The sequence below is a fragment of the Chelonoidis abingdonii genome, chromosome 1 (assembly GCF_003597395.2).
Source record: "Chelonoidis abingdonii isolate Lonesome George chromosome 1, CheloAbing_2.0, whole genome shotgun sequence".
Lineage (NCBI taxonomy): Eukaryota > Metazoa > Chordata > Testudines > Testudinidae > Chelonoidis > Chelonoidis abingdonii.
This window is the reverse complement of record NC_133769.1, coordinates 350,852,677-350,867,389: the sequence shown is the minus strand read 5'-3', so window position 1 is coordinate 350,867,389 and position 14,713 is coordinate 350,852,677. Positions and strand designations below refer to the sequence as shown.

The 14,713-nt window shown below is 39.0% G+C and overlaps 1 protein-coding gene across 2 annotated transcripts in view; it reads right to left on the bottom strand.

The window, feature by feature from the left end:
* The window catches only part of GRM5 (glutamate metabotropic receptor 5), a 219,698-nt gene that overhangs the window by 24,703 nt on the left and 180,282 nt on the right, over positions 1-14,713 (bottom strand). For both annotated transcript variants that reach the window (XM_032768731.2, XM_032768732.2), the window contains exon 6: positions 10,685-11,624. In XM_032768731.2, coding sequence (XP_032624622.2) covers positions 10,685-11,624 — 940 coding nt within the window. The remainder of the gene's footprint in view (positions 1-10,684; positions 11,625-14,713) is intronic.

Genomic DNA, 14,713 nt, shown 5'->3' with positions numbered 1-14,713 from the left:
ACTGAGCTACAAAACACACTGAAGTCCTTGAAATTCAGTAGTGCAATAACTTGCATACCCTGATGGTATGTCTTTATACTGTACCATCATGCAGTGACTGGCTTAAAATGGTCTCACTCCCTTATATTATAATAGTTTTGCAATGCCTAAAATAAGTTATATACTATTGAACACTTCAGGGTTTTTTTAACAGAATATAAGCACAATTGCTTAGTGGCATAATTTCAACAAACAGAATTACTTTAACGCAAAGTTTACAACTTATTTTTTTCCATGTAGGGTGTAATCTTTTTTTTTATAGCCAGTTATAAATAGGCAATCATATGTAATTGCAACTGATGAGTTAAAATGACTTTTCTTGATGTAGAGATCTACAAAGGCTCTGAGGATTGCACAGATAGATGGAAAGAGCAGACTGTCAGTGCAGACTGAATAGTGCTCCCATTTATCTTCCTCCTCTAGGGGTTCTATTGAAAATGTAGATCTTAAGAAATCCTACCCACAAAATCCCTGTAATAGAAGAATTTTGCGGTTTTACACACTCTAGTCCATGCACAAAGCCAGTATTCTCACCTCATTTCCCCATAAAAATATAATAATATATGCAACGTGTGGGGGGGTATCTCTTTACTAAAACCTCATTACTTTTAGTACTAAATAAGGGAAAATGAACAGTGAATGATGCTTTATCCTGGCTTTGAATTAAATGTTACAACATGCTGGACATTTTCAAGTTACTTGAGTCTTGTGGTTTGGAATCCCAAAATATTTACAGATGGAAAATCACCAAAAAACAGTTGATCAGCATTCAGTAAATTACTCGGCAAGGAAGATCTTCTCTGATTAACACTGTTTTAACTCTATCCTATGTTTCTAGCAAGTCAGCTTTCTTCCTTTTTTAATTATTTTCTGTACTTATTATTAATCTGCTACTTCTTTACTCAATTTTCAGTCTTCTTAATCTGGTTTCAGAGCTCTATTTTGCCACTGCATTATTTGGATTTTGGAGAAATAAGGCTGCAATAATTTCTCAAGCAGGAGAAAAACCACTGCAGAGCAATGCATTCTTTTGGTCAACTTATTTGTGCTGTAAACCAACCTCAACAGTGGGCAACATACCACATGGACCATATTACCAGCCTATAAAATAAATATAACTGTACCCAAAACTAAAACTGTAGGAAGATGAAAGAAGTTTTATGGATGTAAAGTCTGATTTTAAAGGTAGCCATTTTAATATGAATAACCAGAGATTGTGCTAAACTAGTTTGGAGAAGTTCAGGTACATCAGGCAATAGTTACCTATTGCTGTCAACTTGCATCTATGGCCAGCATTCACGCACAAGTGCCATCCTCAAACGATTACTTGCAGCTCAGTGGAATTTGTGGGTTAGTGTAATGATGGAAAATTAGATAAACAGAGGATGCTGTTATGAGGCAAAATAGTAACCAATTTTTTTTAAAAGAGAAATACTGCAGGGGCCCACCTTCTTTGTCTCCTCTTTTCCTTCATGAGGATATAAAGATGAGACTTTCTTTTACCTGCTAGGGCATACTGTGTCAAAGTTGGCAGGAAATTTGTATGTAACTTAATTTGTACAACTCAGCTATGATGCTCAATGCAAAGTCTTAACAACAAAAATAATTCTAGAAAGTGAACTTAGTGTATGTAGCCAAATAATTTATATCAATCTATCAACGTTTTAATTAAATTTTAAGTTGAGAAAAAAATCCCTAAACAACTTTAGCATTGCACACAAATTAAAATTCATTGTAATCAGAGCATTCAAGAAGATCAATACATTATACAGATGGAGTGCTTTAGCAGCAATTCATCAAAATAATTCAGACCTAATACTCTACAGAGAGTTTTGTAAAATATTCCTCAATTATTTTACAATCCTTGAAGTTTAATTAATCACATTATCACACTTGCCCAGAAAGACACTGGAGTAAATTATCTATGCAGAACTGAATCATTCAAACCATTTAACAACTTCCAGATCTCAATTTTTGTGGTATACGAATTTAGGACAGCTCCAAATTATCTGTTTGGAAAATGAGCAATTAGTAAGTGCAATCAAATCAGTCAAAGAGATGACTGTTTTCTTTGAAGAGTCATAGTCTTTTCCTTCTCCTGTCAAAATTGTTCTCTGAGCTGCAAAAATTGACAGTTCCATTAAAGTTCATTGAGCTAAATACGTTTATGCCCCCTATGACTTTAGCCCCTAATCTTTTGGGGAATGCTGTAGTTCAAAAACTAACTTCTGCAATCACATATGTGCAATTAGCATTTGCACAATTTAAATTGCTCCTCCAATTGTATTTGCACAATTTAAACTTCTTTTCCAATAAAAAGTATCCTTAGCATCTCTTGCATCCTTCTCTCTATTTTCAAGCAGTAATTTTACTGAGTAATTTCCATTATATTTACTACATTGACAGTGGCTGTGAAGTCATACTTTGCCTCTACTAACATGTGGGATTGTGATCCATTATAGTTCTTCACTTCTCTTCAGCAGCTAACAGTTACTCTAAGAGTATTGTCTCTGGAACATCAAGTCATTTCTGGGTCAAGGGATGCATTATTTGTATGTTACCTCTTAAGGGCTGGTTTCTCCTAACTCACAAGGATAGGTCCTACAGAAAGGCTTTCTGCTTCTGACCTCTGATCATTAGTAGAAGAAAAGGCAGGTTATGAAAGACGGCTAAAATTCTCTATGTGAGAACGCAACTAATTAGAGATGCCATTTGCATCTCACAGATGTTCTAGTAGTTACCGAGGCAAACACCATACATAGTGAAAATGCAGCCGGAGTTTCATGGAGCCATCAGTCCTGTGGCTGATAGGGAATTGAAGATAAATCTAACCACTAGAAACTGCTAACAGAGAAACTGTTTCTCATGTGCAGAAATGTGTGTCTGTTAAAGGTTGTACTTTATGTGTCAATCAGAATACTGTGTCAGTGGGCAGTAAAATCACTACTCAAGCCAGTGGTAATTACAATGCTATTGATATTGAACATTCTTAATTTTTCAGGGAAATACAGTAAGTGGCAGAGACATAAAGAACATTTAATTGTGACTGAATTTAAAAATTTTTTCAAGACAAATGTTTTTGAAAGTGATTTACTATTATTTATAATTATTTATAGTAACTAGTATATCATCTTATATACCACACTAGAATTTTCCTTTAAATTTTCTCATTACCCACATTCTAAAAGTCAGGAAGTGTTTGTTTGAATTATGAATAATCACATTTCTTTTCAGCATTTTGCAATGTTCACCTAATAAATACAGTCATCTTTCAAACCTGTTCTGTTGCTAAGTGAGTACAGCATACAACTCTTTTGGTGTGTGTAGTCAATATAAATAGTGACCCAAAGTAGGGATAGGTCATTACAAGCAGCTCTGGAGCCATCCTTATAACTGATCTTAACATAGTGAAACTACCACCTTCTTAGTACACCTCTACCCTCATATAACGCTGTCCTCGGGAGCCAAAAAATCTTACCATGTTATAGGTGAAACTGCATTATATCAAACTTGCTTTGATCTGCCGGAGCGCGCAGCCCCTCCCCCTGGAGTGCTTCTTTACCATCTTATATACGAATTTGTGTTATATCGGGTCAAGTTATATTGGGACAGAGGTGTACCTTTGTGTTTGGGCAGAACACCAGCCTGAGTAGAACTACAACAATTTGTAAGAACTGTAAACAAATAATCTATAAAATTCAAAAGCATGTTATTTCTATGTGTAAGAAGTGCTCTTTTAAGGTCATCTCTGTATTTATCAATTTATCTTGCCAGCTGATGTACCTATTAACTCATCAGTCTTTTCAGTCCAACAGACCACTAAGATTTTCTCAGCCTTTTGGTTGTAATGGATGTGATCTTGATTCTTAAAGACTACACCCTGACATAAAACATTGGTAGGCAAAATATCCCTCAACTAATTGGGTCTTGGGAAAGAATTATACATGTGTTCAAGAACTTGTCCACACCTCAGCTTAATCAAGACAGTATCTGTGTCTTTGCAAAATGGCATTGGTAGTAATAAACGCCTTGTGTTCTGACAGAATAAGGTGTAGCCGACTGACACAACAAACTTCTTACTCAGTGGGGATATGGAAACAAGTGCTTGCCATCAAAAAACAAGGCCCAGTTTTCAGCAAGGATCAGCTGAATCATTCTGGCTTGTGTTCTTCACAGCATGGCCTTGTCTTCTTTCCTCGGCTAAACAGTTCCATATCAGGTAAAAGTCCTTTTACTTCCCTTAGGATTTTCATCTCAGTAAGATACATAGAATTTGAATCTCTCTCTGGCTCATCACTGGCATTGCATTGCTGATGAATATGCATACTGACAGCACCTGACCCAACAGCTTGAGGTCCATGTCTCAGAGTCTGTCCACTGGTTCATGGACTTGTCCTCCAACCACTCAAAATCTGCTACCTGGACTATATGAATGGCTAAAATATTGCTAATAGTAGACTGTACCCTACAGCAGGTTGGTATAATGCCAGGATTCAATGACAAATACTTGACTTGAATGGGCTGGTTTCCCAATTGGCTGGAAACTCAGGGCACTCTCATGAGTCTTCAAAATAACAAATAATAGCAACAATTCACTCTTATATGACAGTGGAGTCTCTTAAAAGAGTTGCTTTGTCTCAGCAGCTGTGGAAAAAAGGACTGATTTCTTCATTGTGATGCAGTGGCTTTGCTGAGGGTACTGCAGCAAAGACAAACACATTTAAAGAGTCTCTAGTTGTAATGCTGTAAATCTCCAGAGTGAAATACAAACAACAACGAATCACACTCATTAATAATACTCTCAAAATACTGCACAATTCATTTGCATCAGTAGAATCTCACTAAGTCGCACCAATTATTGGGAGTCCCACAGTGAATTACTGAATTTTATGAATTCACAAATTGTGGACAAATATAATACAAGATCAGGAGAAAACATCACAAAATATACTTTATTAATTTCTTTGAAAAATGCAGTTTAATTTTAATCCTTTAAGAATACTGCATAATGAACTTCTCATTCTACCAGGAACTCAGAAGGGATGTTAAACAGCAGCTAATAAAACTAGACATTTTAAAAATTAGAAAGTCTGGGTAACTTGCATCCAAGAGCTGTGAAAGAGCTGGCTGAGAGCTCTCTCAACCAGTAATGTTTATTTTCAAGAAGTCTTGGAACACTGGGGAAGTTCCAGATGATGGGAAGAAACTAATGTCATGCCAATATTTACAAAGGGTTAATGGGATGACCAGAATAACTTGTAGGCCTGCTACCCTGACATTGACCCTAGGCAAAGGTATGATAAGATCAAGTGGCTGGAAGATGAATCTATACAAATTCAGACTAGAAATAAAGTGCAATTTTTTAACAGTGAAGATAATTAACCATTAGAACAACTTTCTAAGGACTATGGTTGATTCTCTATCACTGTCAATTTTAAAATCAAGATTGGATGTTTTTTCTAATGCCATGCTCCAGTTCAAAGAGGGATTAATTTGGGGAAGTCCTATCACCTGTATTATATAGGAGCTCAGACTAGACGATCACAATGGTCCCTTTGGGCCTTAGTATGCATGAATATACACATCTAAGCAATGTGCCAATGAAGTTTTAATAATGCGAGATATCACCGCCACACTCTGTTATTAAACTTTAATGCTAAGAGCATCTGCAAGTTGTCTGTGGACTTCTACATATGGGAAGCAGAGATTAATTGGAATCCTTCTCTGTTTACAGGCTGTATCTTGCTGTTCAGATCTGGATGGGTGAAGAGTTTCAAGTGCTGAAGAGTTGAAACACGTGGTTAGTTGACCATCAGCAGCTGTTGAATGACTACTGTGTACCATTCTATGTACGTACTCCTGCTATGCAACTGTCTCTACAACTAGCTTTACAGTATGTCTCATGCTTTTTTAAAATGGACCCTCACTTTCCATAACAATCAGTGTCACCATGAGTAAGTGGCCAATCTTGATTTGTTTGTTTGTGGCTTTTGTGTACATTTGATGCTCCCAATTGACCCTGTCTCTTGTGTGACTGCTGATGGGAGTTCCACCCAGGTGGGTTCCTACATCATCACAGAAGGTGTGGCCAGTTAGGACAGAAGCAGCTGCCTGAAAAGGTTGCAGAAATCATAAGATGGTTACCCTTACCTCCCACCATCTTTTAAAAAAGTGGATCTGGGTGTGGTGAGACTAAATGGGGGCAATTGGGAAGGAGCATTTGAGACCTCCCCAGTTCTGGGGACAGGGAGAGCTAAAAATCACCCTTCAAAAGGAAAATGAATGAGCAAGTGATGGCCCAGGCCTGAGCTAATGAGAAGGTCTTGGATGAATGCACACCTATCACAGTATTTGTGAGTAAGAGCTGGTCATAAGGAAACATACCTGTGTGCTTTTGAGAATGTACATTTTAAGGGATAGGTACTGACACAAATGTACTGCTGAATGAACTTTTCCATGAGATTCAGACCTAAGAAATTAGATATAACAGAACCATTGGCACATCACTTCCAATCATAGAATCATAGAAACATAGAATCATAGAATATCAGGGCTGATAGGGACCTCACAAGGTTATCTAGTCCAATTCCTTCTCAAAGCAGGACCAATCCCCAACTAACTTATCCCAGCCAGGGCTTCATCAAGCCTGATCTTAAAAACCTCTAAGGAAGGAGATTCCACCACCTCCCTAGGTAATCGGTTCCAGTGCTTCACACCCTCCTAGTGAAAAAGTTGTTACTAATATCCAACCTAAACCTTCCCCGCTGCAACTTGAGACCATTACTCCTTGTCCTATCATCTGGTACCAATGAGAACAGTCTAGATCCATCCTCTTTGGAACCCCCCTTTGGATGCAGCTATCAAATCCGCCCTCATTCTTCTTTTCTGCAGACTAAATAATCCCAGTTCTCTCAGCCTCTCCTCATAAGTCATGTCCTCCAGCCCCCTAATCATTTTTGTTGCCCTCTGCTGGACTCCCTCCTATTTTTCCACATCCTTCTTGTAGTGTGGGGCCCAAAACTGGACACAGTACTCCAGATGAGGCCTCACCAATGTCGAATAGAGGGGAATGATCAAGTCCCTCGATCTGCTGGCAATGCTCCTACTTATACAGCTCAAAATGCCATTAGTCTTCTTAGCTAACTGTCTTTGCAATCTCTGTGCAATAGTAGATATATTCCAGACCTTTTGCTTCTGGTCCCAGCTAGGAATGCTACCAGAGTAGATTTTCTGGAAACATTATGTGGTTTCATCCAGACTGGGGGATGGACATCCATGAAAAATGAGGATGAGAAACTTCAACCAAATATTTCAGAATCTTAAAAAAAATGTTTGGTTGATGTTTTGTGCTAAAAATTGCAGAGGCTTTTGGAGTGAATATGGTATTCATTTTTTCTCAACCAGTTTGCCCATCTCTAGTCCCCTAGATATTATGGTGACTGAGTACTCTAGAAATCCAGAAATAAGATTAGATGAAAGATAAGTAGACTGTGTGGCTTTGATTCTGGCTATGATGTGTTTACATCTTAGTGGATTTGCTTCAATTAATGTTGTGCATTGATTTGATATATGATCTTTTCTTTTAATTGAGGAGGGCATTTATTTGGGTGGATACTGCAAAATCAGAAGAGCTCGCATTAAATTCACATAGTGAATTTCATTTCATTGGGTAATGAATATTTTTGTAAGTAGCACTCTCTACATATTTTAGCATTTGAATGCTCATTTCAGTATATAGCCATGGTATTTCTGAGATTTTGAATTGAACAGCACCCTATGCAAAAAGTCATTTAGGATTCTAACAGATGTACTACTTTATTTAGGCAAGAGCAGTCTCTATCTGTCATTTTGCAGCTGATGTGAAAGCTTTGAATGGAGCCATGGCATTATCTGTTTGACAATAATTTGATGGAACACTACATTGTGGTATAAATTAGTGTCAAGAAGCAAAACGTTAATGATAGGGGCCCTTCCTTGCACTGGTGACTTAAATAGCATGTTTCCTTAAAAACTCAGCAATGACTCACTCCCTATTTAAATAAAACCCCTCTATGCTATTTAAATATGTCATACAGTTCTGGTGCATATTTTCTTTGATTGTAAGTACTTTAGTGTTGACTTGAATAGATTCCAAACAAATCGTTGAACATAGTACTGATTTATTCTCTGAAATATGTTACTTTATACACCATATTATTATTGAGAAGTGTTTGACCATTAAATAAAAAGGTGTCCATACAGTATAGTTGACAGAATTAAAGTTGAGAGCGCTTTTCTTTTCCACCTTGGAGATGACATCAGACCTGGGTAGACTCAGGAGTGGAATCTTAAATTTACCCTGTGAATTTAATATTACCATTTAAAATGCAAACCCAAAAAGTATAAAAAAAAGGCCTGACACAGAGAAAGTTTCTGATGGATTAATGGACTCTACTGGCCCTTTTAATTCATGGTCAGATCCTCAGTTGGTGTAAACTGGCATAGCTCTGTTGACTTCAGTGGAGCTATTCTAGTTGGGTTCACCTGCAGGTCTGCTTTCATACATTTTAGAAGTCATTTATCCATGCTCATCACAAATCAAGGAAATATGTCTCCCTAGAATTCAGATTAAACGGACTTGCTGTTAATTTATACCCTACTGTATATCAGCTTAATTTAGTTCCATTTTCAAACAGACATGTCAATCTGATAAGTTTGGGGGCATATTCTTCTTGTATATACATACATTGCATTCTGAGTGCTGTACGGAGCCCAGCTCACTACCAGCAAGATATTAACAATAAAGAAGAACAAATTATTGGTTTATTGTGATTCTTTTTAGAATTCAATGCTCAGGACACGTGTATCGACTGTTAAAAACACAACAGTAATTTAAGGTCAGTGTCCAACAAACTTTTCCATCTGGATCTCCCCCAAAACTAAGAGCTTCCACCAAATCAAACCAGCTGCTGCTTCCTACTACTTAGAAGAAGCTTGGGCAAGGAAATAGGCCTTGCAGCCTGACCTGAACATCAACACATTTGGACTCTAATGATCCAAAGCAGGAAGAATATTCCACAACTGAGGCTCTTTCATGGAGAACAATTTCCTTGAACCCACTTACAGACAAACCATGGAGCTGTTAGCTTGAGCACTTTGAATGATCTCAACTGCCCAGGTATTGCATGGAGAGAGCCTGTATCTGAAGTACCCATGTTTCAACTCATTTAAGGCTCCATAGGTTAAAACTCGCATCTTAAATTGCACCTGGAAATGAACTGGAAGTGAGTGTTGATTCCAGTGTGCCCATGTAACATATTTCTTTCATAATATAACCCTTCACAGACAGGCACCGTCTGCATTAGCGGAAATTTCAGAGTGGTCTTAAGCAGTCGCCTCTCAGAGTGCACTGTAATAATTGAGGTGACAAAAGCATGGGTTCCTTTGGCAAAAGCTGCACCTCCTTCCACCCGGCACAAGTACTAAAATGTGTGCTTGACCCTGACCTGCATCAAGAAGCATACAGAAGCAAATTCCCTCTGATTTCAATGGCCATAGGGCCTGCATATCTGAGGGCATCCAATTCACAAGCCCTAAAATGCATGCTCTGGCTCCCATTTATTTCAGTGTGGATTGGAATTTGTACCTCTGTAATTTCAATGCAATACAAACACAGATAAGTAATGAAAAGGTATGTTTTCTGCACCTTTACATAGTCAGGTCTTTTCTCACCTAGCAGCATTTAGCCAGCTGAAATCAGTCCCATTGCAACCATGCCACAAGCGGTAAGGACCAAAAGAAGTAAATGAACCTTCCCTAGTCTATCTCCAAGGCCAGACTGTATCTCCTTCTGCTGTTCACCTACAATCGTTCCTGTATCCTGAATATGCATGTTTTCTTGATGACCATTGAGGGCAAATGCTTCACTGGGAAGTAGTATTTGGTCAACGGCAGGACGAAGTATGGTTGGAAGATTGTAACCTGTTGACAGCAGGAACTGAGGAGATTGAGAGGATGGAAAAAGAGAACGTATCAGGAAAAAGAAGAGAAGGTAGATGAGGGCAAAAGACTGGAAGAGTGTATAGGAGAAATGAAAACATGAGAATGGTAGAGAAGGGATAGAATAGTCCTATGAAATAAATCCCTGGAGGCTTAAGAGTTGCTACTAATGACCTTATTTGTATTGATAGCTTCATCTCTGAGTATGTAGCTTTAGCAGCAATTCTGTTGTCTTACTGTTGTGACTAGGTATAAATACAGTATGTTAGTGGCTATGACTTTCATCAGAATGCAAGAGATTTCGAATGAACATGTTCAGGAAAATGTAATAATTTATATTTCTTGTTTTTTTTTAATGATCTTATTTCCCTCCCTTTAACACACATGCAGTTGACTCAGCTGATTCTTTCAAGCTAGTAATTATGTTTACTTATATTTGGTTTGCTACTCAAAATGGTCTTCACCCATAGGCAGCTTTTTACCTGAAACAGACCCTACCATGAAACTGTGATAACACAGGAGCACATATTTGCTAATCCTAGGTGAAGTACATCCCAATGCAGAGGTGAAATAAATTAAATTGACTTCTATTTATCCTCCTACTAGTATTATTCCACACTCAGAAGACCATAATTGCTCCAAACACTCACATATTAGCAAAATTTACCTTAGAGTTTCACCAGATGATCCCCTTCTTTTCCATAGGTTGACCAGGCTACTTGAACGGCTTGCAGCTGAAGATGACTTTCCATCCCCTACGTGCATGCGGACCACAGTCGACGTGGTGAACGCGCTGCGTACGTTCCTTTCTGGCTTAGCGAGGATGATGTACACCTTTGGCACAAACATGCAGCCGAGGGCCACAGTGGCACTCAGGCTTACAGAAAAACACATGGTGATTATCTTGTAGTTGCTACCAAAATATATGGGCACAAAGGCCAGCCAAATGATACAGGTGGTATACATTGTAAAGGCGATATACTTTGCTTCATTGAAATTAGCTGGAACATTTCTGGTCTTAAATGCATAAAAGGTGCAACTTAAAATTAATAATCCATTGTATCCCAGGGGAGTTACGACACCCAAGTTGGTGGTGTTACAAATCAAGTAGACCTCTCGGATACTTGGATAATCATGCATTATATCTGGTGGCTCCATTATGAAAAGGGCAACAATTATGCCTAACTGTATACATATTAAGATAAATGCAATAACCAGCTGGGCGCAGGCACTCATGAACCTAGGTTTCTTTGTACAGATTTTCTTCTTGCTGCCAGCTAGAATTCTTGCAATGCGATTGGTTTTAGTTACTAGGGCAGAGTAACTCATAGCAGGGGACAGACCGATGCCAATTCTTTGAAGGTAACAATAAATCCTTTGAGGCTTTGCAATGAGACAGAAAGTACACAAGTAACCCAAGCAGATGCCAGCGAGAATAATGTAGCAGAGTTCTCGGCTGGATGACTTGACAACTGGGGTATCGCGGTACATGATGAATATAGCTGTAACAAACAGGGTGGCCAGTAGACCCAGACAGGAAAAAACAACTGCTGCTATTGGTTCAGGATCACCCCATCTGAGGTACTGGACTGGGATGAGATCACAACCTGTTTTAAAAGAAAAAGTGGCAAATTGAAATATAAAGAGTCAGATTTGTATAATTAAAGTTTCTTCTTGCTAATTTTATCTAATTTTAATCTTTCCAGAATTTATGTATACAGAATGACAATCAACTAATGTTAAGATGACATTGCTAGGATGGGACATGAGACATTTTTCAGTGTTATCTTATTTTAGTAACATAGATCATCTTATTTTGAACCTGTGATGACATCTTCTAAAAAAGGCCAGTACAAGCAGACATTTAGAGCGGGAATTTCAAAAGCACTTAGCACTCTCATACTTCAATTAACTTCAGTGGGAGGAGAGTTAGGCCACCCTGAGAGCTTTTGAGCAAGCCACCTATAGTCATGCTGTGTATTCTGGCTTTTTATTTGTAATTATAATAATTTATCAGCCATTTTCACAGTCATATTACATGAAATTGAAGGTAGTTACTCTGTAGTAATATACAGCTCAGTGAGGCACTGCATCTTCAGCATGATCAGGTATGTTATATTCTGTGGACTATATTGTTGCCTCCACCTGTGGGAACAGAGATGACAGGGATCTTGCTTTGTCTCTGGCTGCGGGATGGCTGGAGCTCTGAAGCAAAAAAAAAAAAAAAAAAAACGGGATTTCAGGGAATGCTGCACCTTAGAATCTGCAGCCCCAAGCATGAGCTTGCTCGGCTGGTGCCTGGAGCCAGCCCTGTTTGTTTCTCAGGGGCACGGAAGGACAGAGGGCTGCTTCCTCAGCACTGTTACCCCTTTCTCTGCTCCTCTTCTTGGGTGTTCTATGGGATCAGAATGCACAGCTGGGGTGTAATGGGGGGGCCCAATAACAATCACTCTCTAAATCATTGTATACTCCTTTCATACTCATGAGACATTTCGCAAGTAAGGCCTTGTCTTCACAAGACAATGGCACTGAGTTGACTAAACGGGTTTAGAAACCAGTTGAGATAAATCAGTGCAAAGCCTTCTCATGGACACTTGTATTTTGGTCTAGTGTTTATATGGATTTAGTTTCAACCAGTAAGGAATCAAATTAAGCTCAAGATAATTCACTTTTAAACCACATTAAGGCCATTCACACACAAGTATTGCATCAATTTAACAAAACCTGCTCCAAACTGCTATATATAAATTTTCTCATGGAGGCAAGGCCTATGTTAGTGCTGTCTCTATTGTCGGCCTTGATTTGGCTAGTTTTATCCTCTGCAATGTGGAACTTCTTCTGGGGTGATGGGCTGTTCCCAGGGGAGCAGATGGGTGGGGAGCTCTTGGCAATATGGCTCCATTAGAGCTTTGTTGTGATAAGGGCTGATTGGCATTGCACAGGAGCCTCTGAATAGATGCACCTGCCTCTGAGAATCCCAAGGGATCTTGTTTATCTTGTGGCCAAATACCCAGCCAGTCCTACAAGGGGTACCACAGCCCCCTTAAGGGAAGATTAGTTGCTGAAATCTGAGGTTTCCTTCACAGAGCCAGTGGTGCCAACTCTTGCCACTTGGTTGCAAGCCTCACAATGGCTACGTCTTAACTACCCGCCGTATCGGTGGGTAGCAATCGATTGCTCAGGGATCGATATATTGCGTCTCATCTAGACGCGATATATCGATCCCTGAACGCGCTTATATAGATTCCGGAACTCCACCAACCCGAATGGAGTTGTGAAGTCGACATGGGGAGCCACGGACATCGATCCCGCGCCATGAGGATGGTGAGTAATTCGATCTTAGATACTTCGACTTCAGCTACGTTATTCATGTAGCTGAAGTTGCGTATCTGAGATCGATTTTCCCCCGTAGTGTAAGACCAGCCCTCACAATGTATGTTATTTTTCTTAAAGCCTCAGTTGCTGGAATCCATACACTGTGTGGGAATCTGAACTTTCACTTAAAAAAAAGTAAGTCTCTAACCCTCACGGTTACAGAGAAAAGCTTGAACACGTGAAATTAATTAATCCTAAAGACTCACAAACCAGAAGGAAAATGAAAAGAACCCCAATATTTATTTATTTATTAAAACCACAGCATGATTTTTAAGCCAATCTCTTGAATTTCTGTAGATTGATTTTGGATTTTTGAAGGCTTGAGCTTGGCAGTACTGCCTGCGCTATGTAGGAGCAGTCCATATAAAGGATAATATGGCTCTTGGGCCCTTTACACCTGTTCCATGCCTACATAATTCAAACACTGATTATTTTGTAAATTATCATTTTTCAGGCCACACAGTTTGATTAGCTATTAATAACATATCCTCCTGTCAATTACCACTAACAACGATACTAATAATATTTAATCAAATTATTATAGAAGTAACAGTACAAAAATTGCATGTCTTTAATAAGAGCTTACAGTTCAAAATGCACTTAGCTACCATGATGAAAGGTGTTGAAGGAAAACACAGACTTGACAGAAAGGACACTAATGGATGCCCTGTAATCTTGCATTAACAAGTCATTCCATTTTCCTGTAGTTATAACTTTAACAATCAACGCTACAGCGAATAAAATATTTCCTAAGCAGGAAACTAACTACTGTTCTCATCAGCTTCCATGTTGCCGACTTATGACTCTCCAGGCTGGAAGAGATGACTCAGTCCCTTTTCTTAGCTAATAGGGGAGGATATAGAAACATTTTTTATGTGGCTGGACCCAGGAAGTGACAGAGTGAGGAGGAGCAGGCCAGGCCGGAGGGCTGCATGGAGAGCCAAGAGCTGTTTATATCTTATCCAATCTATGTGTTTATTTAAAATTCTTTTAAGATTTGATCCAAAAACCATTGAAGTTAATGGAAAAACTCCCATTGACTTCAATGGGGTTTGGTTCAGGCCCATACTGCTTCCCACACTGAATGCCCCTTATATAAATGAATATCTCACTACAGTCAAAGGCGTCTGACACAACACAGCTGACCTTAAGAACATAAGAACATAAGGACGGCCGTACTGGGTCAAACCAAAGGTTCATCTAGCCCAGTATCTGTCTACCGACAGTGACCAATGCCAGGTGCTCCAGAGGGAGTGAACCTAACAGGCAATGATCAAGTGACCTCTCTCCTGCCATCCATCTCCACCATCTGACAAACAGA